At 39.8% G+C, this 23,407-nt stretch overlaps 1 protein-coding gene across 3 annotated transcripts in view; it reads right to left on the bottom strand.

The window, feature by feature from the left end:
- RPS6KA5 (ribosomal protein S6 kinase A5) overlaps nucleotides 1-23,407 on the bottom strand; it is a 126,735-nt gene that overhangs the window by 32,577 nt on the left and 70,751 nt on the right. Inside the window, exons 1-3 of one of the 3 annotated variants that reach the window (XM_028155911.2) lie at nucleotides 16,373-16,422; nucleotides 10,410-10,493; nucleotides 7,395-7,498 (exon numbers count right to left, since the gene is read on the bottom strand). In XM_028155911.2, coding sequence (XP_028011712.1) covers nucleotides 7,395-7,498; nucleotides 10,410-10,454 — 149 coding nt within the window. In that variant the 5' untranslated portion in view covers nucleotides 10,455-10,493; nucleotides 16,373-16,422. Of the gene's footprint in view, nucleotides 1-7,394; nucleotides 7,499-10,409; nucleotides 10,494-16,372; nucleotides 16,423-23,407 lie in introns of those variants that run through there. The other 2 variants (XM_054715828.1, XM_054715829.1) reach the window with 2 other exon arrangements.

The raw sequence follows: 23,407 nt of genomic DNA, 5'->3' as shown, positions 1-23,407 counted from the left end.
CTCCAGTGCTTGGAGGGGCAGGCAGAAAAATCGAAGGAAGTCCCAGTGACGGGATGGGTGGACACCTCCCCGTGCAGCAGTAACATACACCCTAAGAGAAGTTCTACACGAGGCAACAGAAGCTAGTAGGAAACACGTTAGTAAGAAAAAAAAAGATGCTACAAACATGAAATAAAGATAAGAGCCCAGCCAGTGTGACTCAGTGGTTGAACTTCAACCTATGCACCAAGAGGTCATGGTTTGATTCTCAGTCAGGGCACATGCCTGGGTTGCAGGCTCGACCCCCAGTGAGGGAAGTGCAGGAGGCAGCTAACTGATGTTCTCTCTCATTGATATTTCTATCTCTCTCTCCCTTTCCCTCCCCCCCTCTCTCTAAAAAAAACAATTAAAAATTTATTTAATAAAAAAAATAAGAGACTCACAGAAAGCTAAAGAGCAATCATTCAAATCTATAATATTGTCAATTTAGTATTGTCCAAAATGGTACCAAGATATGAGGAGTCGGGAAATGATTTCACAGAAACAGTTAAGAGAACTAGAAAGGTAACCCTCGGTAAAACTACTTTCAAATACCTAAAGCAACGTATGGGAGAAACAATAGAACTTCCCTCTGTTTTCAGAGGACAGAACCAGGACTGACATGCAGAGGTTAGAGGAAGGTAATTCCACTTATTTTAAGCGGGGAAAACTTTTATACAACTAAAGTTGTTCTGTTGTAGGGGCTTCCTTGAAAATGCCTATACAATCATGCCACCCATTCATCGACGGCACTCAGACAGAGGAGATGACTATCAGGGACACTGATGAAGGATTCTTACATCACTGAGAAGGTTTTATTCTCATTTTAAATTCTTTTATTTTGCAATTTGATGGACCAGAAAAACAATCTTGTTCTGATTTTAGGCTGCCTGTAGACAACAATAGGCAAGTAGATAACTTGAAAAATACATTGTTTTGAAACATCTCAAGTAAAAACTATAAAAAATATGCTGAGTTCAGGGAAGATCACAATAATTAAGGAATGAAATAATTAAATGATGAGAAAAAGCCCTGGTTAATTAGGACATTTGGGGATAAGACAATGATACATTATTTTTAAAAGAACAGACGGAAAGATTTCACACCAGGAAAGAAAATCAGAAGGATTATCTTGAAAGGGAAAGGTAATGTAAGATAACTTGGTTGTTGCATTGTTTATAAATTTGAGGAACAAAATATAAATGCCACAAAAAACCACGGAATCATAAGTTAACACCAGGGCTTTAAGCAAAACATTAACAACATGACAAAGTGAATAATTAACTAACTAAAGGGGAAATCCTATCTGAATTCTTGAAAAATCTGCTCTAGTTTTAAGATTTTAAGAATTTGACTCAGGCTCTCTTTCTCTTTCTAAAACCGAAATGCCAACTGATTGAGCTAAAGGCAGTTAAGAGCAGTTTAAATTTGAACAACACTTGGTTCAGAATGTTCCTGCCATCACAACCAGCAATATACTATTACTCTACAGGCAGCCCTGTGCTGGAGAGAAGAAGCACAAAGAAGATTGCTTGCGTCCTGGAATCCAGAAGAGGGGACTCACTCAGAGGAGCCACTACTTAATGCTGTCAGGCTAAGCCCACCCTTTGCACCTGTCACCATGACAGGTATGACCTTGCAAAGGGACCCAAATTCTCAAGACTATAGGCAAGGTTTTATAAAATTGTGAAACATTTTCAAACCATCAAAAAGCCCATTTAAAATAAGCCAAATCATATCTAGTATTTTTAATAACTGACGATGATTTTAACTATGAATTTAACAAGAAATAGTCCTATCCCTTAACTTCGGTATTAACTAGCTGGGACAGCAAGAAATTATTTATACGTACTTCCTAATCTTTCCTGTAAAAGGTTCATTTAAATTATTTATACGTACTTCCTAATCTTTCCTGTAAAAGGTTCATTTAAAATTCAATTGAAGTAGAATTGATGTACAACACACTTCCCACATACAAAGTAGACAACTTGATCAGCTCTGATGTATGTGTACACCTGTGAAGCCATCACCACAGTCAAGATCACGAACATACCCATCCCCTTCCAGAGTTTCCTTGTGTCCCTTTGTCATCAACCTTGCCCTCCTCCCAGTCAACTGCCCCTCAAAAAATTCCCACACCTGAGCCAGTTTACCTTCCCAGTACCTCTTGAATGAAGAGGGTGGGTCAGTTTGAGAAAGGGGCCCGGAAATGTATGCTGTTAATCTTTATCCCAGACTTCCCCAAAGGGACCGACAGCCTGGTACCAGACTAACTGTACTCTGGAAAAAGGAAATAATCAGAATGTAAAAGGATTATTAGACACTGGTTCTGAACTGACACTAATTCCAGGAGACCCAAACGTCTCTGTGGCCCACCACCAATCAGAGTAGGGGCTTGTGGAGGTCAGGTGATCAATGGCATTTTAGCTCAGGTCCATCTCATGGTGGATTCAGTGGGTCCTGAACAATCCTGCGGTTATTTCTGCAGTTCCAGAGTGCATTGGAACAGACATACTTAGCAGCTGGCAGAATCCCCACATTGGTGCCCTGACCTGAGGAGTGAGGACAATTATGGTTGGAAAAGCCGGGTGGAAACCATTAGAACGGTCTCTGCCCAGAAACATAGTAAACCAAAAACAGTACTGCATTCCTGGGGGATTGCCGAGGTTACAGCCACCATCAAGGACTTGAAAGATGTAGGAGTGGTGATCTCAGCACGCCCCCATTCAATTCGCCTATTTGGCCTGTGCAGAAGACAGGTGAAGCTTGAAGAATGACAGTGGATTATGGTACGTTTCAACCAGGTGGTGAGCCCAATGCAGCTGCTGTTCCGGGCGTGGTTTCATTGCCTGAGCATCTTAACACATCCCTTGGTACAGGGTATACTGCAGTTGACCTGGCATATGCCTTTTTCTCCATCCCTGTTCATAAGGCCCACGAGAGGAGTTGCTTTCAGCTGGCAAGGTCAGCAGTGTCCTACCACAGGGGTATGTATATCAACTCTCCAACCCTGTATCATAACTTAGTTCTAAAAGATCTTCATCACCTTCCCCTTCCATCAGATATCACACTGGTCCATTATATTGATGACCTTATGCTGACTGGACCTAGTGAACAAGGAGTAGCAACTACTCTAGACTTATTGGTAAGACATTGTGTGTCAGAGCGTGGAAAACAAAATTCAGGGGCCTCCTACCCTAATGATTTCTAGGGGTGCAGTGGTGTGGGGCAATGTCAAGATATCCCTTCTAAGGTGAAGGATGAGTTGTTGACTCTGACCCCTCCGACACCCAAAAAGGAAACACAATGCCTAGTGAGCCTCTTTGGATTGTGGAGGCAACATATTCCTCATTTGAGTGTGTTACTCCAGCCCATTTAACAAGTGACCCGAAAAACTGCCGATGAATGGGGGCCAGAACAAGAGAAGGCTCTGCAACAGGTCCAGGCTGCTGGTTGAGCTGCGGTGTCACTTGGGCCATAGGATCCAGCAGGTCCAATGGTGCTTGAGGTGTGAGTGGCAGATAGGGATGCTGTTCAGAGCCTTGGCAGCCCTGATAGGTGAATGCAGCATAGGCCCCTAGAATTGTGGAGCAAAAGCATGCCATCCTCTGCAGATAACTACACGCCTTTTGAGAAAGAGCTACCGGTCTGCTACTAGGCCCTTAACAGACTAAAATACTTAACTATGGCCCCCAAGTTTCATACAGCCTGAGATGCCCATCATACACTGGGTTTTATCTGATGCATGAAGCCATAAAGTTGGGAGTGCACGGCAACAGTCCATCATCAAATGGAAGTGGTATACATGAGACTGGGCCGGAGCAGGCCCTGAAAGGCACAAGTCAGTTTCAAAGTCCATGTGCCCCACTCCTGCTACACTGCCTTCTCTGTGCCAGTCTCATGGGGAATGCCCTATGATAAGATGACAGAGAATGAGAAGACTCAGGCCAAGTTTACCGATGGTTCTGCATGATAACGCAGGTGCCACCGGAGTGGACAGCTGTAGCACTGCATCCCTGAAGAGCAGTGAAGGGAGATCTTTCCAGGGAGCAGAGCTTTGAGCAGTGCACCTGTGTGTTCAGTGAGCACTGGAGAAATGACCAGAGGTGTGCTTTTATTCCAATTAAAGCCAGCAGTTTGACTAGATGGTCAGGGGCTTGGGAGGAACATGATTGAAAAATTGGTGACAAGGAAGCCTGGTTGACAACAATACTTGGAAGAGGTATGTGGATAGACCTCTCTGAATGGGGAAAAAATATGAAGACATTTGTGTCCCATGTGAATTCTCACCAAAGGGTGACCTCAGCAGAGGAGGATTTTAATAATCAAGTGGATAGGATGATCTGTTCTGTGGATACCTGTCAGCCTCTTTCTCCGGTCAACCCCATTGCCACCCAGTGGGCTCATAAATAAAATGGCCATGGTGGCAGGGATGGAGGATACACATGGACTTCTACTCACCAAGGCTGACCTGGCTATGGCCACTGCTGAGTGCTCAGTCTGCCAGCAGCGGAAACCAACACTGAATGCCCGATATGGCATCAATCCCCAGGTGATCAGCCTGCCACCTGGTGGCAGACTGACTACACTGGCTACTTTCATTATGGAAGGGGCAGAGTTTCACTCTAACTAGAATAGACACTTATATTCCACACAGCATTGCTTCTGATCAAGGAACTCAAGTCACAGCAAGTGAAGTGCATGAATGGGACCATGCCTCTGAAATTCACTGGTCTTACCACGTTCCGCACCAGGTGGAATTATGACTAGTCACGGTCTCTGTTTGGAGATTAAGTATGGTGTAAGGCAGGGGTGGGGAATGTAGCCCACGGGCCATACAAGGCTCACGAAATCATTTGGTGTGGCCCTGCCCAAGGCATTATGGGTGAGTTAATTAAATCCTTGACCAAATATAGCAGGCTAATTTTTAAGTTGATAATTTTGTATGGATCTCGAATTATATTATAAATATCCAAATGGCCCTTGGTAGAAAAAAAGATTCCCCACCCCCGGAAGGAGATGCATATGGCTGCCAAGCCGACAAGGAGTGAATCTGCAATGATTAATTTTTAAATGTCACATGACTGGGCCACAGGTTGCCCAGATTAAACATTATTGCTGGGTGTGTCTGTGAGGGTGTTTCTTCCTGAGATTAGCATTTGAATCCCCTCCTTAATGTAGGTGGGCACCATCCGATCCCTTTAGTGCCTGAATAGAAAAGAGAAACCAAGAGCTTAACTTGGGACACTGGTCTTCTGACCTCGGAACCACTGGCTTCCCTGGTTCTCCAACTTGCAGGAGGCAGACTGTGGGACTACTCAGCCTCCATAACTGTGTGAGCTGATTCCTTATAATAAATCTCCTTTTATATGTCTCGTTGTTTCTGTTTCTCTGGAGAACCCTATGATAGACTCTTTATTTTTAGCCATTCCAGTGAGTATACAGTGGCATCTCCTTGTGGTTTAGTTGCATTTTTTGCCCATTTTTTTTTTTAATGGAGATTTTCCCCCTTGAGTTTTGATTTATAATTTTATTCCAGGCTGTGGCTTGTCTTTCCATTCTCTTAACAGTTTCTTTTTGAGACCGAAATTCTGATGATGTCCACTTTATTAGTGCTTTCTTGTATGGATTGTACTTTTTGTGTTGTATCTAAGAAATTTTTACCTAACCCAAGGTCATAAAGATTTCCCTTTATGTTTTCTTACAGAAATTCTATAGTTTTAGGTTTTACATTTAGGTCAATGATTGTTTTTAGTTTATTTTTCTATATGGTGGAATGTATTTATAGAAGTTCATTTCTTCCTCCTCCACCCCCCACGATAGCCAATGGTTCCAGCATCATTTATTGAAAAGACTATCTTTTCTCTACCAAATTGACTTCGCACCTTTGGGGGGGAAATCAGTTGCCTATATCTGTGTGGTTCTATTTCTGGCCTTTCTATTCTATTTCATTGAATATTTGTTTATCTTGATACAAACACCACCATGTCCTCTTAAGTATTATAGCTTAAAAGTCTTGAAATCAACTTTGGACTACTTTTTCAAAGATGATTTAGCTATTCCTGGTTCTCTGCATTTCCATATGAATTTTAGATCCAGGTTGTCAATGTCTAGCAAAAAAAAAAAAAAAAAGGAAGAAGAAGAAGAAGAAAAGAAAAGTCTGCTGGGATTGTGACTGTGGTGAATCTATGTATCAATGAGGAGAGAAACAGCAGCTTCACTATACTGAGTAGTTCCCGCACTGTGTGTGTGCTTCTCGCTACTTCACTGAATGAATACTTCCACAAATCTCGGAACGTCTCTCTCTGCAGCTTTCTCCTCTCTGACACTCTGCCCTCAAACTCTAGCTGCCTTTGTCTTCCTGCACTCTCAGCTCCACCTCAACTCTCCCTGTGCCACAGCCTGGACACCCTCTCAAGGCAGTAAGCTGGGCAATCATAGGGCTCACCTCATAGATTTTCCATCTCTCATTGTTCACTGTCCTTCACTGCTAGATAGCCAATATCTTCAATATTGTTCTTTCAGATATTTTGCCCATTTTAAAAACTGTTTCAGGCAGGAAACTAAATCTGGTTCTTATTCCATTTTGATAAGTAGTGGAAGTCTCAATTTTTAATTTTTAATGTCAAATCTGCTCTCAAAGTTATAAAATTCAAGTAAGAACAGGACAAAAACATAACTAGTAATTAGTATAATGTTTTATAATTGTTGTTTATTTGTTCATTAATTCATTTCATTCCAAAAGTATATATTGAATTCTGCATAGTAAAGCACTGTGCTGGCTGGCACCTGAGCACACAGTGCTAGGATCAAAGCCAGACGTGCCCTTGCTCTCACAGAGCTTACAATCTAGTGGGACAGACAGACATTAATCAAATAATTGTAAACGAAAATGTAACAATGCAATTGTGATAACTGCTCTGAAGGAAAGGAATAGAATAATTCTATGGTAATTTACAAGAGGGTGATTTTATGGTATTTGTTTCTATTGAGCCTCTATACATGAGCTAAAAAATATCAGTATTTATGTTAAAGTCACAAAGAAATTATAATATGTATACAGTGGGAAGAAAGTGTCCATCATATAAACTTCAATATACCATGTATTAAGACAATATGCTAAGTGCTTTGGGATACACAAAAATTATGACACTCTCCCTATGAAACAGAAGATCAATCCGGGCACATAAGATATAAAGAAGTATAAAGGTTATATATCTACATGCTATATGATTTTAAATGGAAATTAACTACTTAAACCTAATTTTGTCTATGCTCATTTTTTAAAATTATTTTTTTCCATCAGCTGAATTACAGAAATTGGATGAGTTCCTTTGAGATAACAATACATTCATTTTATTTTGTTTAAGTCTTACCTAGATATCTCAGCTTGGGAATTCTTTTCCCCATCGACAGTGAAAGGAGACGCTCCAGTTAGTAGTTCATACATTAGGACACCTAAACTCCACCAGTCAACTGCCTACAAAACAGCAATTTCATTTGGTAGAATATTAACTAACATGTAATGTATAAGAAAGAAAAATGAACAAAATAAAGCTGTATATTTGGCAAATATTTTAAGAAAAAGATTTTGTACATAGCTTTTTGTGCAAGGAGTATTAAATTAGCTCATGCAAGAAAGATATTTAGAAAACAAATATCCAGGTATCCTCAGTACAAAATTTAAACATGTTCTAATCCTATCTAATAAAGAGGGAATATGCTAATTGACCATCACACCCTCACAAAGATGGCAGCACCCACAGCCAATAAGGAGGGAATATGCTAATTGACTACCATGTCCTCAAATATGGTGGCGCCCACAGCCACAAGATGGATGCACCCAGTCCCCTCAGCCCCGCCGGGGCGGCGTGCCTGCCTCCATAGTCCCCTCAACCGCCCAGCCGCCCAGGGCCGGCCTGAGGTGCAGGCAAGCCTTGGATGGCGGCTGCCCAGCCGCCCATGGTCGGCCCAAGGTGCAGGCAAGCCTTGGATGGCGGCTGCCCAGCCGCCCAAGGTCGGCCCAAGGTGCAGGCAAGCCTTGGATGGCAGCTGCCCAGCGACCCAGGGCTGCCCAAGGCTCAGATAACCAGGGCCGCCCGAGGTTTGTGCTGCCAGCAGTGGCAGCAGCAGAAGTGTGATGGGGGCGTTGCCTTCCCCTGATTGCCGGGTTGCCTCCCGCCCCTGAGGGCTCCCGGACTATGAAAGGGGGCAGGCCGAGCTGAGGGACCCCCCCTCCAGTGCATGATTTTTCATGCACTGGGCCTCTAGTTATTTTATAGATAGTAATGGTTTTACTTTGGTTAATTCAAAATAAAAACTTTAATTTAAAATAAATTTTAAAAATCTTAAATAAGTGAAATCTTTGGATTTATGTTAAATGGGAAAAGTACCACTTACCATTTTGTTCACCACTTATCATTTTTATTAATTATTCAGCTCCAATAAATATTATAAAATTACTTAAAGTCAAAGAACAGAAATAAAAAAAATCCTTTCTAAAGGGATTTTTTCATAATCACCTAATCAATTCCTCTTATAGAACCTATCACATAAAGCTAATAGTCTTCATTATTGGAAGCATGATGAGATTTTAAATAATATAAAACAAAATGTGACCTAAATTGGAAACCAATTTATATGTGTAGTTATCTGAACTGAGAACACAACCAATTATAGGTAATTTAAAGAACATTGATATACTGAAAATTATTTCTTTTATAATTATGCAAATCAAGATTTCAATAATGGTTGAATATATGGCTTATGCCAATGAAATATTAACTAGTTGCTAAAACTTTAAACTCTCTGCTTCCAAATTTGAAGGGTAAGGTTTCAGAAAAATGATGCAAAATGTATGAGCCTAGAGACACTTCAAGGAAAATTCATAACAAAGATACAGAAAACAGGCTGAGGCCGACTGAAACCACAAAAGAGTGAGTGCCAGCCCGGCACAGCGATGAGCATGTTGTATACATTATATCTCATTTAACCCACTCAAAGTCATCAAGGTGTTCCATGAACTCCCACTGACTTAGCTGTATTCTAGACCTCAGGTATGTAGCAATCCTAGGAATAATATAAGGTTTTGTTTCCTACAAATTGGTTCCATTAGGTCTTAGAAGTTAATTTTTAAATTTTAATAGCTATATAGGCCTACCAAAGAATACCCTGACATGAACTAAAATAGCAATTTAATTCTTTTATTTATATAAGCAGTTTTACTGCCATCTGAGTCAGGAACCTCAGAATGTTCTGGGTTGTTTTTTTTAAATTTGAAACCAGGCTCTTAAATCGATACGGCTCTACACTAAGATGTGAAAACTTGAAGAATAGGCTTTAAACATATGGTAAGTCATTAGCAAATATTTTCCACATTTAAGATAGTTGGACTGTATATTGGGGTTTTGAAACAGGATGAGGGAAAGGGGACAGTGAGAAGCAAAAAATAGTCAGAATCCCTATTTGGAGAAAGTTATTAATAAAGCAAAAGTATTAAAAAAAGAACTGAACAGGTAATACAGGAAGAAAAAATATGTGACCTAGATTTTATAGCATAACTACTTAGAAAGCCTCTTGATGGCCTTCATTTTGCACATACAAAGGAGAGTGAGGAGGGAAAAATTAAGCTGGTTAGAGGGCTTAGGAAAACAGACTTAGACTATCCTGAATGCTAAAAGGACGATTTTCTTTCTCCACGGATTGTCACCATGATTATTTCTGTTGAAGGGATAACCAAGAAAGTCTCCAGTGTTTCTACAAAGTTAAAAGCAGAAACCGGGAATAAGAAAGTAGGAAAGATTCCCTTCTCAATGATCTCTTAGAAAGCAATCTCAACATAAGGTGAAACAGTCAACTACATGTCCCAGATATTTTCTAACAAAAATCAATAATGCCAATAAGCACTGTCCAAAATCACCCAGCGCGACTCCGACGGGAACGGTGGACAGTTTGTGCCTCACAGACACCTCTGCATTGCACTGTGGCTCAGCTGTGTCCTAAAAGAGCAGGTGCCATGCAACGGAAAACGAGTGATTTTTGTTTTTAATAGTTACTGGTGCTTTGCTCAAGGTATAGACTCTTATTTGAAGAATTAGTTACTTTTGAGGCTTCCTTTTAACAGTTACCCTATAAAACAGAAAATTATCCTCACCAATAAAACCTAAAAAAAAGGAAATCTAGAAGAACGTCTTAACCTTTCTATTATCTTTTTCCTCTAAAACACTAGATATCATGATGTGTTCATGTATACAAAGCAAAGGAGAGAAAAAGTAAAAATAAGACAACACCAGCTCGAGACTCTGTTGAAGAGACTATACCTAAGTTATAAACTAGGATTTTTATTATATACTTTATTGAGATATATAAAAAGTGTCAAAAATAGAACATACCTTGTCATGTCCCAAATCTCCTCCTTTGATGATATCTGGTGCCATGTATTCAATAGTTCCACAAAATGAATATGCTCTTTCAGCCTTAAACAAACAATCAAACAAAAAGGAATTTGATTTCAAGCTGGTATGCCGAGTGACAAAAAGAGAAGGTTCATAATACATGTCAATGATTGAGGTTAATTACTATGTACAACAAAGCAACATAATGGCAGAATCTACTAGACAGACCCTCTTCTCACCAGGATAGACCATCACTTACACAGTATGAGTCCTGGATAAATGAAGACTTCCCATGCCTGAAACCTACCACCATTCATTCACCCGTGCATCCACCATTCATTCACTCTTCTTCTTTTCTTTATGTGCATAGATTTCAATTATTGGTTTCTGAAGCATTCTTTTCTATAAGACTGCAAACAGTCCAAGTAAGACAACATGAACTGTCTAATACTTTATTATGGATGACTTTATTTCCACACTAGAGGCCCGGCGCACGAAATCGTGCGCAGGTACGGTCCTTAGGCCTAGTCTGCAATCAGGGCCGTCTTCCCTGGCTGCTGGCAGCCAACCACTCACCGCCGCCACCCACCCTGGTTCCCCGTTCGTCATCCAGCGATGGGAGCCTGACAGCCGGGGGAGGACTGAGAGGTTGGCTGCTCCCATCCGCTCACTGGCCCTACCTGCTCGCTGGCTCCACCCCTGCCGTCCTGTGTGTGTGGGGTGACCGGCGGGGCAGGGGCCTTGGCCTGGCACTGCCTGCATCCCTCACAACCCACCCCGATTCCCTGTTCGCCATTGGCGGTGATCGGAGCCTGCAGGCTGGAGGGGAGGGTCCAAGAGGTTGGCCCGTTCTGCCTGCTCGCCAGTCCTGCCCCCCACCACCACCCACCCCAGGTCCTCATTTGCCATCAGCGATCAGAGCCTGCTGGCCGGGGAAAGGGACCGAGAGGTGGTCAGTGCACCTCATAGTGACTGGTCGAGCGGTCGTTCTGCCGTTATGGTCACTGGGCTTTTATTATATAGGATAGGCAAGACTGGGAGAACACCAGAAAACTTGGAGGGGGAAGGAGGCCAAATGCTAAGAAAGGGAATACTAAACCCAAAGATAAAAAAAAGAAGGAAATTTTTCCTACCTTACCATCTTGTCTAGTTTGGCACTGATAATAGACTGTTTAGTGATGATGAACAAACTGTTTTTAAAAGATTTTCTCACCCTAGCCAGTTTGGCTCAGTGGACAGAACATTGGCCCTTGAACTGAAGGGTCCTTGATTTGATTCCAGTCAAGGGCATGTACCTTCATTGCAGGCTGATCTCCACCCTGGTCAGGGCACATGCAGAAGGCAACCAATCGATGTGTCTCTCACATCATTGTTTCTCTGTCTCTCCCCTTCCCTTCCACTCTCTAAAAACCAATGGAAAAATGTCCTCAGGTGAGGAGTAACAAAAATGTAAGTAAATAAAGGAAGATTTCCTCTAAGTTGTTTCTCCTGTGTAGAATTTTAAAAAGGACTAATTTTACATATCAGCCTAAAAATTAATTTAAAAAACTGAAGCAATTTTAAAAATGACCAACTGTGTCTTAAGACTCATCCCAATGTAAAAAGATCTAAACTAATGGCAATTACATTAAACGGGGATAAAGAATTCCTCTTTAACAATACACATTTGTATGGCTATATCTGAAACGTTTAAAGGCACTTGGGTGCCATTAAAATACTTTTTAAAAATTACTTTAGAGCAAGGTCTTCGATTTATACTTTACTCTTCTTTCACTAACAAGGGTTAAGAAAAAGAAGCATTCCTCTTATTTACCATTTTCTAATGTAAAAACCTCCATTCTGGCAATGCTGTCGAAGTGGTAGAAGTCCCCTACACTGTTGGCTGAAAGTTAAGCCCAGAGATAATGAATGTAATAAACTTATTTAAACACTGTAATAATAAATGTATTAAAACTACTTAATACTTAATTATAATACATATATAAACAAAAATAAAATATGTTCAATAATTCATTTATTTCTTTTTAGGTGCTATGTAAACTGAAAGATTACTATCCACCTAGAAACTAAAAGAAATAATTCCATTATGCATAGATCTGAAAAAAAAATTTTTTTTAGCTGGCAGAGTGCTACTGAATAGCTAATATAAATCATATATCAAATGTCATTATCTCTCTGCTTCATCATTTCAATACCAAATGTTAATTTTGTATCAAACTATTGGAAAGAGTAAAGCTAAATAAAACATATTTCAAAGCATTAATCTGTTCACTGAATTACAAAATATTAGAAAATTATTTTTTAAAAAACAAACGTCATAAAACTACAGAGTGGTTTGACTAGTAGTTAATATACTATTTACTATGTAATAACCCCTTTTTGTGGGTATTAGGCAAACATCACTATGTAGATGACATAGAAAAACATAAATATTACTAAGCCATAGTATTTTCATTTGATCTCATCTTAACAGACACCTTTAAAACATTATATGCTAAACCCTGGCTGGTGTGACTCAGTTGGTTGGAGTGTCTCCCATGCATTGAAAAGTTGCATATTGGATTCCCGGTCGGGACACATACCCAAGTTGTGGGTTCCATCCCAGGTCGGGGTGTATGCGGGAGGCAACTGATAGATGTTTCTCTCTCTCTCTCTCCCTTTCCCTCTCTCTAAAGGAAAAAAAAATCAGTAAAACATATCCTTAGGTGAGGATTTTAAAAAACACACAAAACATTATATGCTATAACAAGTTTAGTTATACAGAAAAAATTCTCCATATACTTAAGTGATCAGCTGACCAAAGAGGCATATCTTTTTGTGAATGAAAAGATAATGGGTTCTGATTTATTGACTTTCTAAACTTTTATTTAGAAAATAGTCTTTTTAGCAAATATACATTTTCATTTATAGGCAACACCATTTTGAAACTGTATGTCCTTCTAAGTATGAGACAATGATTACATTTCACAAACTGAAAGTTATGAAAACCTGTATTCTCTTCTTTAAAACACTAGATATTCACAAGCTTAGTGCACAAAGGGATGGAACAGACAGATGTTATTGTTTGGTGCCAGAAAGACTCCGTGTCTTACTTTTCTGACAATGAGGACTATGCAGCTCAGTTCTTTCCTGTCTCGACAGAGAGGAGGCTGAGAACCACACTAAATGCTAGAAGGTATTTCCTCCACCTTCCAGCGCTCTCTGAATTCACTTTAGCTTTTGTGTTTGTTTTTTTAATCATCACCCTAGGATATGTTCATTGATTTGAGAGAGAGAGGAAAGGAGAGGGAGGGGAAGAGACAGGGAGAGAAAGAAAAAGAGAGAAAGACATCGATATGAGAGAGAAACATCCATCAGTTACCTCCTGTTCTCGCCTCTACTGGGGATTGAACCCACAACCTAGGTATGTGCCCTGACTGGAATCGAACCTACAACCTTTGGGATGATGCTCCAATCAACTGAGCCCCCTTACCAGGGCCAGCTTCTCTGTTGTGTGTGTGTGTGTGTGTGTGTCTCTCTACATTAATAAATAATTAATACATACTTGTTTATTTGATGGAAATTCTAGGAGACAGAAAAATTAAAGTTGTAAGTGTCGGGAAGTTCCAATAATGGAGGAATAAGTAAATAAAGACAAAGCACTTCTTAAGTCTCTCAGTGTTTTTTTTCCTTTTTTTTTTTTTAAGCACTGCCATTTTAGCCCCTTGCAATTCTGTATCTGCTTCCTGTTCCTCTGCCTCAATGGAAGTGCTACTCCCTCTGGGTTCTGACTTTCAGAATAATTCCAGTCATTCGATAAGACACCAAACTGAAGAGGTGTGACAGGTGACAGTTTCTAGTGGGAGGCAGGAAAGACTACAGGGGCATCCGTTAAAGCTACCACCAAGTTAAAATACTGTGAATGAGAACTGCCTTCATGTGTGTGTGCACCATCCTGGCAGATAATACGGAATAGTTATACTTAAGTGACCAGCTGACCAAAGAGGCTTCACTCTTCCTTAGACAGAAGAATCAGATAACATTGGATAAAAAGCTGCTTTCCTTCTAATGAAGAATCCAAATAGGAACTCAACTGCAAAACTCTCAAGTATTTCTCAATAAACACTAGATTAAATTATTCTTAATTTCTATTTGCTAATATTTTATCCTGCTCTTACCTGCTCATTATTGATAAATGTGTGAGTTAAGTGTAAATTACCAATGAAAAGAAGTTTTTCCATATCCTGTGTGTTTTCCACCCTAAATTTTAAAACTCTCACAACTATCTGGAAATGTTTGATTTTAAGTGACTATCCCATTGCTAATCAATCATCCATGACTTTGTTCACAATACTGTAAGGGTAACCCTCAGGTGTCAGCCATGAAAAGGGAGCTGAAAACCAGCAATACAGGCATCCGACCTATGCTACCTGGCACAAAGGGAGAGAAGGGAATTCATTATAGGCCTCAGCAATCTAGAAGCTTGACTCTGAATATTCTTATGAGGACAAAAGATGAGGCCCTCAGCCGAAATGGGGTGGACTGGAATTAACACCCTTGTGTAAACCTTGGAACCTGAGAAAGCTGAACCCTTAGTAAGTGTGAAGTCTACAAAAATGAAATTCACTGCCAGCATAGGTTTGTTTCAATTTGGGCCCTAGCTTAAAAAACAAACATTCCTCTTGTGGAATTAAATTGCTAGGCTTGTATATTTTGTAGATTTGGGACATGAATTTACTCTCCCCCCGCGGTATGGGGAAAGTGAAAAAATCTGGTGATACTCTGGAACACATAACAGAACCAGAGAAATTCCCACAACTTAGCTGGTCCAGAATTCACATGAATAAAGCCCTGGAGGCACAAAATTACTAAACAAGTAAACTAGACTCCATAAATACAACAACAAGAAGAATTACTTTAAACAGAACAATAATCTATAAAAGACCAGTATGTTGTAAAAGATGAAAGATATAAATGAAGGTAAATATCCATACAACAATATAGCAGCACAGGAAAGATTAGAAGATTATGAAAAGAATCAAATAGAATTATATAATTGAGAAAATACATAGTAATAAAAAACAGAGTAAACATAGTAGATGCAATTAAAGAATTTGTAAAATAGTATACCTGAGAAAATTATCCTGAATGTTTCAAGAGTCCCTAGCAAACTAAATAAAAATATATTCATAGGTGATGCATCTCTATAGTGGTTAGAAGAGTGTTTGCCTTATAATAATTCACTAAACCATACTTTTGGTTTTTGTTTTGTTTTACTTCACAATAAAAAATATTTTTAAAAACCTAGTCTATTCCTAGATATATCTATAACCAGTTAAATAATCATTAGATATGCAGGGCAAAGTGAAGGCATATTAAGACAAAGACAGAATTTACTATTCACTGCTCCTTGTTAAAAAAAAATCTAAAGGTTGCACTTCAGAAATAAACTAAACTCACAAGCTAAGAGTAAGATGTAAGCAGCAACAGTGAGCAGAGGAAACAGGTAAATATGTGAGAAAATCTAAACAAGTATAGAATTATAAAATGAAAATAATAATTACACAATAATGATTTGAAGAAATAGAATATAAGGTAGGACTAAAATAAAAGATAAGTAATAACATGTAAAATGAGATAGATAACTGAAGTTAAAACATTCCAATGTTCTTGAAGTGGTCATGACAATCATAGACATAATGGTTCATTTTAGACTCTATTAAGTCATTATATAATTTTAAAAAGTCAGGGTAATAACCACTAAAAGAACAGAAATAGGATATATATAACTTCCCTCTAAGGATGAATATGTAAATTTATCCTCTTAGAGGGAAATAAAAGAAAGCAATCTCAATCATTTAAATAGAAGGCAGGAAAGGAGGGGAAAGAGCAAAGAGAAATTATGGTAAAAAGAAAAACACAGGAAAATGAGAAAAATAAAAAATATATATCAATAATCATAATATACAGATTTAACTCACCAGTTAAAAGACAGAAACTCTCTGGATCAAAAACAAAATCCAGCTATATGTTATTTATAAAAGGCATACCTAAAACATAATGACAAAGAAATATTGAAAGTAAAGAGATGGAAAAAGATATATCAGACCAGCACTAACCAATAGAAAGCTGGAGTATCTCATTAATAGCAAGAAAATAAACTTTAAGGTAAAAAGAATTATTAAAATTAGGTAGAGTTATTACATAATAATAAAAGGAATTCACTAGGGGAATAACTCTATTCCAAATCTGAATACCCTCCATTTTTTTTGAGGAGACTTAACTTATATAAGCAAAAATGGAGAGATCTTCAAGAAGAAATGGACAAATCCATAATCACAGTGAGCATTTAAACATATCCCTTCTATAACTGGCTGGTCAAGCAGGACAATAATTAGTGAAGCTATGGAAATAGCCCAATGTTCATAAATATACACAAAAATTTTGTATCTAACAATTAGCGAATACACTGTCTTTTCAGATAAATGTAAGACATTTATAGAAATTAACCAAGTAGTAAGTCACAAAGCAAATATCAAATACCACAAAAATAAAATCATATATATTTTGTTCTCCAAACAGAAAGCAAATTAGAGCTCATTTACAAAAAGATAACAAAAAATCCTATGTATTTGAAAACTTAAAAACCTATTTGTAAGTAATTCATGGCCTAAAGAAGAAAACCACAATGAATATTAGACTATTAGAATAACAATTAAAATGCTATATATCAGGACTTGTGAGCTACATCTAAAGCTATTCTTAGAAATTGAGTTTTACTTTAAAAGATTAAATATTAATGAGCTAGCTTTCCAATTCAAAAGTTCAGAAAAAGATTATGAAAGAAATTCATAGAAAGTAAAAGGAATGAAGTAACAAAGGAACATCAGGAAAGAAATAGAAAAAATAAGAGGCTTGACTAAGTTATTTTTGGATGAGAAGAATAAAATGGACAAATCTCTAGCAAACTGATCAAGAAAACACAAGTAAAGTTAAACTCCAATTTAAGAAGTTTCTTCCTTGGTTTCCAGTTTTGAGAGAGAAATTATATATCTCTATCTCTTTCTCTGACTGACCTCTCTCCTTTTCATCCTCTTCCTCTTGGACCCTTTTCTCTCACCATTTTGTATGCTGTCTCTTCTGCCTTAAAATTTTTTTAATGGAGAGACAAATGGATGGGTGGACTGACTGATGAACAGATAGATTAAAGAAAAACAATATCAGAACCCCACATTCCCTTCTAGCTAGTGTCCTGTGCTTCTCCTTTGTCAATGTTGCTTGACACACTCTACTTACACACGTCTCCCACTTCTGAGACTACTCCAATTTGGCTTGCACCCCCTACCGACTGACTAAAACTGTTCTTGTCAAGGTCACAATTGATCTCAGTTTTAGATCTTTTAGTCTTCATCTTACTTGACCACCTAGTAGTGTTGAACTGGAGATTGCCTCTCATCTTGGCTTCTGCATGCCACGCTCCCCTGACACACACACACACACACACTCTCTCTCTCTCTCTCTCTCTCTCTCTCTCTCTCTCTCTCTCTCTCTGTTTTGTAGGCTTTTCCTCTTCCACCTCACAGTTCAATCCTCAGTTCCTCACAGTTCCATGCTAGGTATTCTTCTGTCCTCTGTGTGGTAATTCCCACATACTAGTCTATATGGCCAACTCTGAGCTATCTCCTGGGCTCCAGACCTAAACATGCCAACAATGTAATTCTACTTGACTCTCTCATAGGCTCCTCAAATTCAACATTTAAAAACTGAACTAATCTCCCCCCATTTAAATTCTGTCCTCATTTGCTCTGGGAAATATATTTCTATTTAATTTTTAGGAATTTATTTTTATACATGCTTGAAGTTCCTGCTCCTGGTATAATATTCATCTCTGTATATTTCTTAACTTAATAATTTAATAAATATTTATTGAGTACCTGCTATGTGCCAAGTATTGAAAGACCCCAGAAATATAGTGGTGAACAGCAAATTCCTTGCCCTAATGAGCCTGTATTCTAGAGGTATTCATCAAATATTCATATAATTACTAAATGGCAAGCTATTTAATTATAACTTATTTATAATATTTAATTTTGAGTTATTTAATTATGAATTATTCCCAGATTACATTTTGCTAAACTGGATTATATATAAGGATAAAATTGATTTTATTTTAGAAACCTTAAAAATCTTTTGTATGATAAGGAACACTTTACAGATTTGATACTTTTATGGATGTATTCTTTTCTCAACAACAGATTTTGATAAATCCCTTCAGGTTCTGAGAAGAAAAAAAAACATTTTTTACTGTCTGCCAGCTAATATATGTCCTTTAGAGGATTTTTTGAGAATACAGTCCAGCAAACATTTGTTGAGTTCTTCCTGTGAGTCAGTCTACTAGGTATTGGATATATGATTCTAACTGAAGACTTTACAAACATTCAGGGCATCTGTTCTTACCTATATATAAACTAGAGGCCTGGTGCACGAAATTCATACACTTGGGGGGCGGGAGCGGGGTCCTTCAGCCCAGCCTGCGCCCTCTTGCAGTCTGGGAGCCCCGCGATTGATCGCCCCGCAGAGGGAGGCCTCACCTACCGCTGCCGGCAGGGTAGCCTGGGCCTCCCTCTTTGGGGCAATTGCGGAGCCCCCCCCCACCCGCTGGTGGCCTGTGCCTCCACCTGCGGGGCGACCGTGGGGTGATGGCGGGGCCCCCCTGACCAATCGCATCACACCCGCCTTGGCTGGCCTGGCACCAGTGTGTGTCACAGCATGGTCATCGGGAAGGTTGTTCTGCTATTCAGCCGTTCAGTTGATTTGCATATTATACTTTTATTATTACAGATAATGCCAAAGTGATTCATTTATGTGTTATTAATTACCCTATTCTTAAATATGGTACGTACATTCTCTGTTTTCATAATTTAACATTGAGCGCTTGAAAGTTTTCATAACAGATTACTAAAATGAATCTCATGTAGTTAAATAAAACTATAAAAAAAATAACATCTGAAACAACTCAGTGCTCAAAAACTATGGCATCTGGTGAGAATACCTTTCCTTCCCCTGAAGAGCAGCTGTTGACATGACCAGCAGAAACACAAGGCTCTCTTGTGAGGAGTCACTTGATTTAGCCACATAGCATAGCTGACTAATCTGTATTAAAATCCAACAACTCTGATCCATGTTTGATTTTTGTTTTTCTTTCTAATATTTTGCTGTTCCCTAGGGTCAACATCTGCCAAATGATCAAGGGTACCAATAAATGTGGGATTATTAAGTGATTCTTTTCCTCGTATTACCAGAACATAGCTAATGTCTAGCACATAGAAGGCCCTCACCAAACTCTGAGGGAGTGAATGAGCGAATGTATGAATGGTTCATTGAAAAAAGAGATAGAAGATATAAACAAGTGGAAGAATATACTGTGTTCATGGATTGGTAGAATTAACATCATTAAAATGTCTATACTCCCTAAAGCAATCTACAGATTCCCTATTAAAACACCAAAGGCATATTTCACAGATCTAGAACAAATACTCCAAAAATTTATATGGAACCAAAAGAGACCCCGAATAGCCACAGCAATCTTGAGAAAGAAGAACAAAGTTGGAGGGATCACAATACCAGATATTAAGTTATACTACAAAGCCACTATAATCAAAACAGCCTGGTACTGGCACAAGAACAGGCATATAGATCAATGGAACAGAAACCCCAGAAATCAATCCAAGCCATTACAGCCAAATAATACTTGACAAAGGAGGCAAGAACATACAATGGAGTCAAGACAGTCTCTTTGATAAATGGTGTTGGGAAAATTGGACAGATGCATGACAAACATGAAACCAGACCACCAACTTACACCATACACAAGAATAAACTCAAAATGGATAAAAGACTTAAATGTAAGCTGGGAAATCATAAAAATCCTAGAAGAAACATATGCCTCTGACATCTCTTGTAGCAATATGTTTACAGATACATCTCCTAGGGCAGTGGTCAGCAAACTGCGGCTCACGAACCACATGCGGCTCTTTGGCCCCTTAGAGTGTGGCTCTTCCACAAAATACCACGTGCAGGCGCGCACGTACAGTGCGATTGGAACTTCGTGGCCCATGCGCAGAAGTTGGTTTTTGGCTCTCAAAAGAAATGTCAATTGTTGTACTGTTGATATTTGGCTCTGTTGACTAATGAGTTTGCCGACCACTGTCCTAGGGCAAAGGAAACTAAAGAGAAAATAAATAAATGGGTCTACATCAAAATAAAAAGCTTCTGCACAGCAAAAGAAACCATCAACAAAAGGAAAAGGAAGCCCACTGTATGGGAGAACATATTTGCAAATGATACATCTGATAAAGGGTTAATATCCAAAATATATAAGGAACTCATACAACTTAACAAAAGGAAGACAAACAATCCAATTAAAAAATGGGCAAAGGACTTAAATAGACACTTCTCCAAAGTGGACATACAGATGGCCAAGAGACATGAAAAAATACTAAAGTCATGACAATGAGATATTACCTCCCACCTGTCAGAATGGCTACCATCAACAAATCAACAAATGACAAATGCTGGTGAGGACGTGGAGAAAAGGGAACCCTAGTACACTGCTGGTGCGAATGCAGACTGGTGCAGCCACTGTGGAAAACAGTATGGAGGCTCCTCAAAAAATTAAATATGGCCCTAGCTGGTTTGGCTCAGTCAATAGAGCATTGGCCTGCAGACTGAAGGGTCCCAGGTTCGATTCCAGTCAAGGACACATGCCCAGGTTTCGGGCTCTATCCCCAGTAGGGGGCATAGAGGAGGCAGCTGATCAATGACTCTATCTCATCATTAATGTTTCTCTCTCTCTCTCTCTCTCTCTCTCTCTCTCTCTCTCTCTCTCTCCCTCTCCCTTTCCCTCTGAAATCAATCAATATATATATATATGTAAAATATATGGAACTGCCATTTGACCCAGTGATCCCACTTCTAGGAATATATCCTAAGAAACCCAAAACACCAATCAGAAAAAATGTGTGCACCCCTATGTTCATTCATAGCAGTGCAATTTACAACAGCTAACTAAGATCTAGAAACAACTCAAGTGCCCAACAGTAAATGAGTGGATAAAAAAGCTGTGGTACATTTATACCATGGAATACTATGCAGCAGTAAAAAAGAAGGATCTCTTACCCTACAAGACAGCATGGAAGGACCTGGAGAGTATTATGCTAAGCAAAATAAGCCAGTCACAGAAAGACAAGTATTATATGATTTCACTCATACATGGAATCTAATGAACAAAAATAAACTGACTGAACAAAATTGATCCAGAGACAGAGAAGCATGGAACAGACTGCAGAAATCTCAGAAGGCAGGAGGGCAAGGATCGCTGGATGGGAAGAGATCAACCAAAGAACTTGTCTGCAATATATGCATAACCCAAGGACACAGACAATACGGGGTGAAGGCCAGGGGTAGGGGGTGAGGTGGATTGATGTAGGTTAGAAGGGGCCAATGGAGGGGGGGGAATGGGACATATGTAATACTTTCAACAATAAAGATTAAATCCTAATATATAAAAACCCTGGGTCCATCACATCCACAACTACCGGAGGCTCGACCTAACGCCCAGGCTGCGTGCGCTGCAGGCTCTGGTGGGTGGGGACTTGTGGCAGAGAAGATGGGGACGGGGGAGGCGGGGCTGGCGCTCACACTCACTCACAATCGCACACACGCACAGACACACACAGCGCCCACCAGCTCACAGCCTTTTCTCTCTTTCTTTCCCTCCCTCCCAGCTCGCTCTCGGAGCCTCTCAGAATGAGAAAACAAAACAGACTGGGCCTGAAGAGGCCTGGATGGAAGGGAGGGAGGGCAGAGGGTAGAGCAGCCCCCACTGGCCCTGCCCCCTCCCAGCCGGGAAAGAGGAAGAGGGAGACAGGGAGGCAGGGAGGCCTGCTGAGAATAAAAGAGACAGAGACTGGGCGAGATCAGGCCGGCAGGGGAGGGCAGTTGGGGGAGAGATCAGGCCGGCAGGGGAGGGCACTAAACCGGCAGTCGGACATCCCCCAAGGGGTCCCTGATTGAAGAAGGTGCAGGCTGGGCTGAGGGGAAACCCCCCTCCCTGCCCCCGTGCACAAATTTCGTGCACCGGGCCACTAGTGTGTGTGTGTGTATATATAACATACTTCTGTGGCCTGGGCTGGGTTTGCCTGATCACAGGCATCTGTAGGCAGATGTGGCTGGGCCAGCTCACTGGTTAAACCACCTGCTGACAGTCTCTGCAGACTTCTGTTCTCAGTTTCTCAGAGAGGAATCCTCCTGTCTAGGAAGCCACGGTTTGCAGAGTGAAGGGCAGAAAGAAGCCCTGGGAGTTCCCCAGTTCAGTTTGTCAACTTTCACTTCATCACTAGTTTCCACATGGTGTCCTCACCCTCAGCTGTGCCTACTGCCCCAGAACCCACAGTCTGTCCATTTACCTTTTCAGTCTTCGATGAAGGTAAGAAAAGCACACTTGCCTCTGTGAATGGGGTAGACATGAGATCTGGGGGCTACCTGTTCCTCATACAGACTTCCAACCAAACCTCCTGTGTTCTGTTATCACCTGCTCCCCTACTTTGAGGGGTACCTGGTGTCCCTAATTCTTGAGCCTCTCTGGTGGTCAGAGATGCATTAGCCTGCTTTGGGGCTTCTCACATTACTGGCTTAGGACTTCAATGTGATTAAAAAGGCCAGTTTAAGCTGAAAACCAAGGAGAGAGAATAGAAATGGACAAAAAAGAAACCCATACCAAGAAAGACAATATTTTAATACAAATGAATATTGGTTACAACTAATATTTCTGCTGTCCATCTTCCAAAATCTGATTGGTATTTTCTTCTTTCCCTTCTGAGTGCACGCCTATTTTACTCCTTGACTTTTACTTATAGTAGGGTTTCATGAGGAAGCAAATGTTAATATATTTAATCAGTCACACTTTACTGAAGTTGCCACTAAAATTTTTGCAAAGGAGAAAAAGTATTAAAAAT

Source organism: Eptesicus fuscus, chromosome 5 (genome assembly GCF_027574615.1).
Source record: "Eptesicus fuscus isolate TK198812 chromosome 5, DD_ASM_mEF_20220401, whole genome shotgun sequence".
Taxonomy (NCBI): domain Eukaryota; kingdom Metazoa; phylum Chordata; class Mammalia; order Chiroptera; family Vespertilionidae; genus Eptesicus; species Eptesicus fuscus.
Note: the sequence above shows the minus strand (reverse complement) of the source record. Positions and strands in the feature narration are given on the sequence as shown.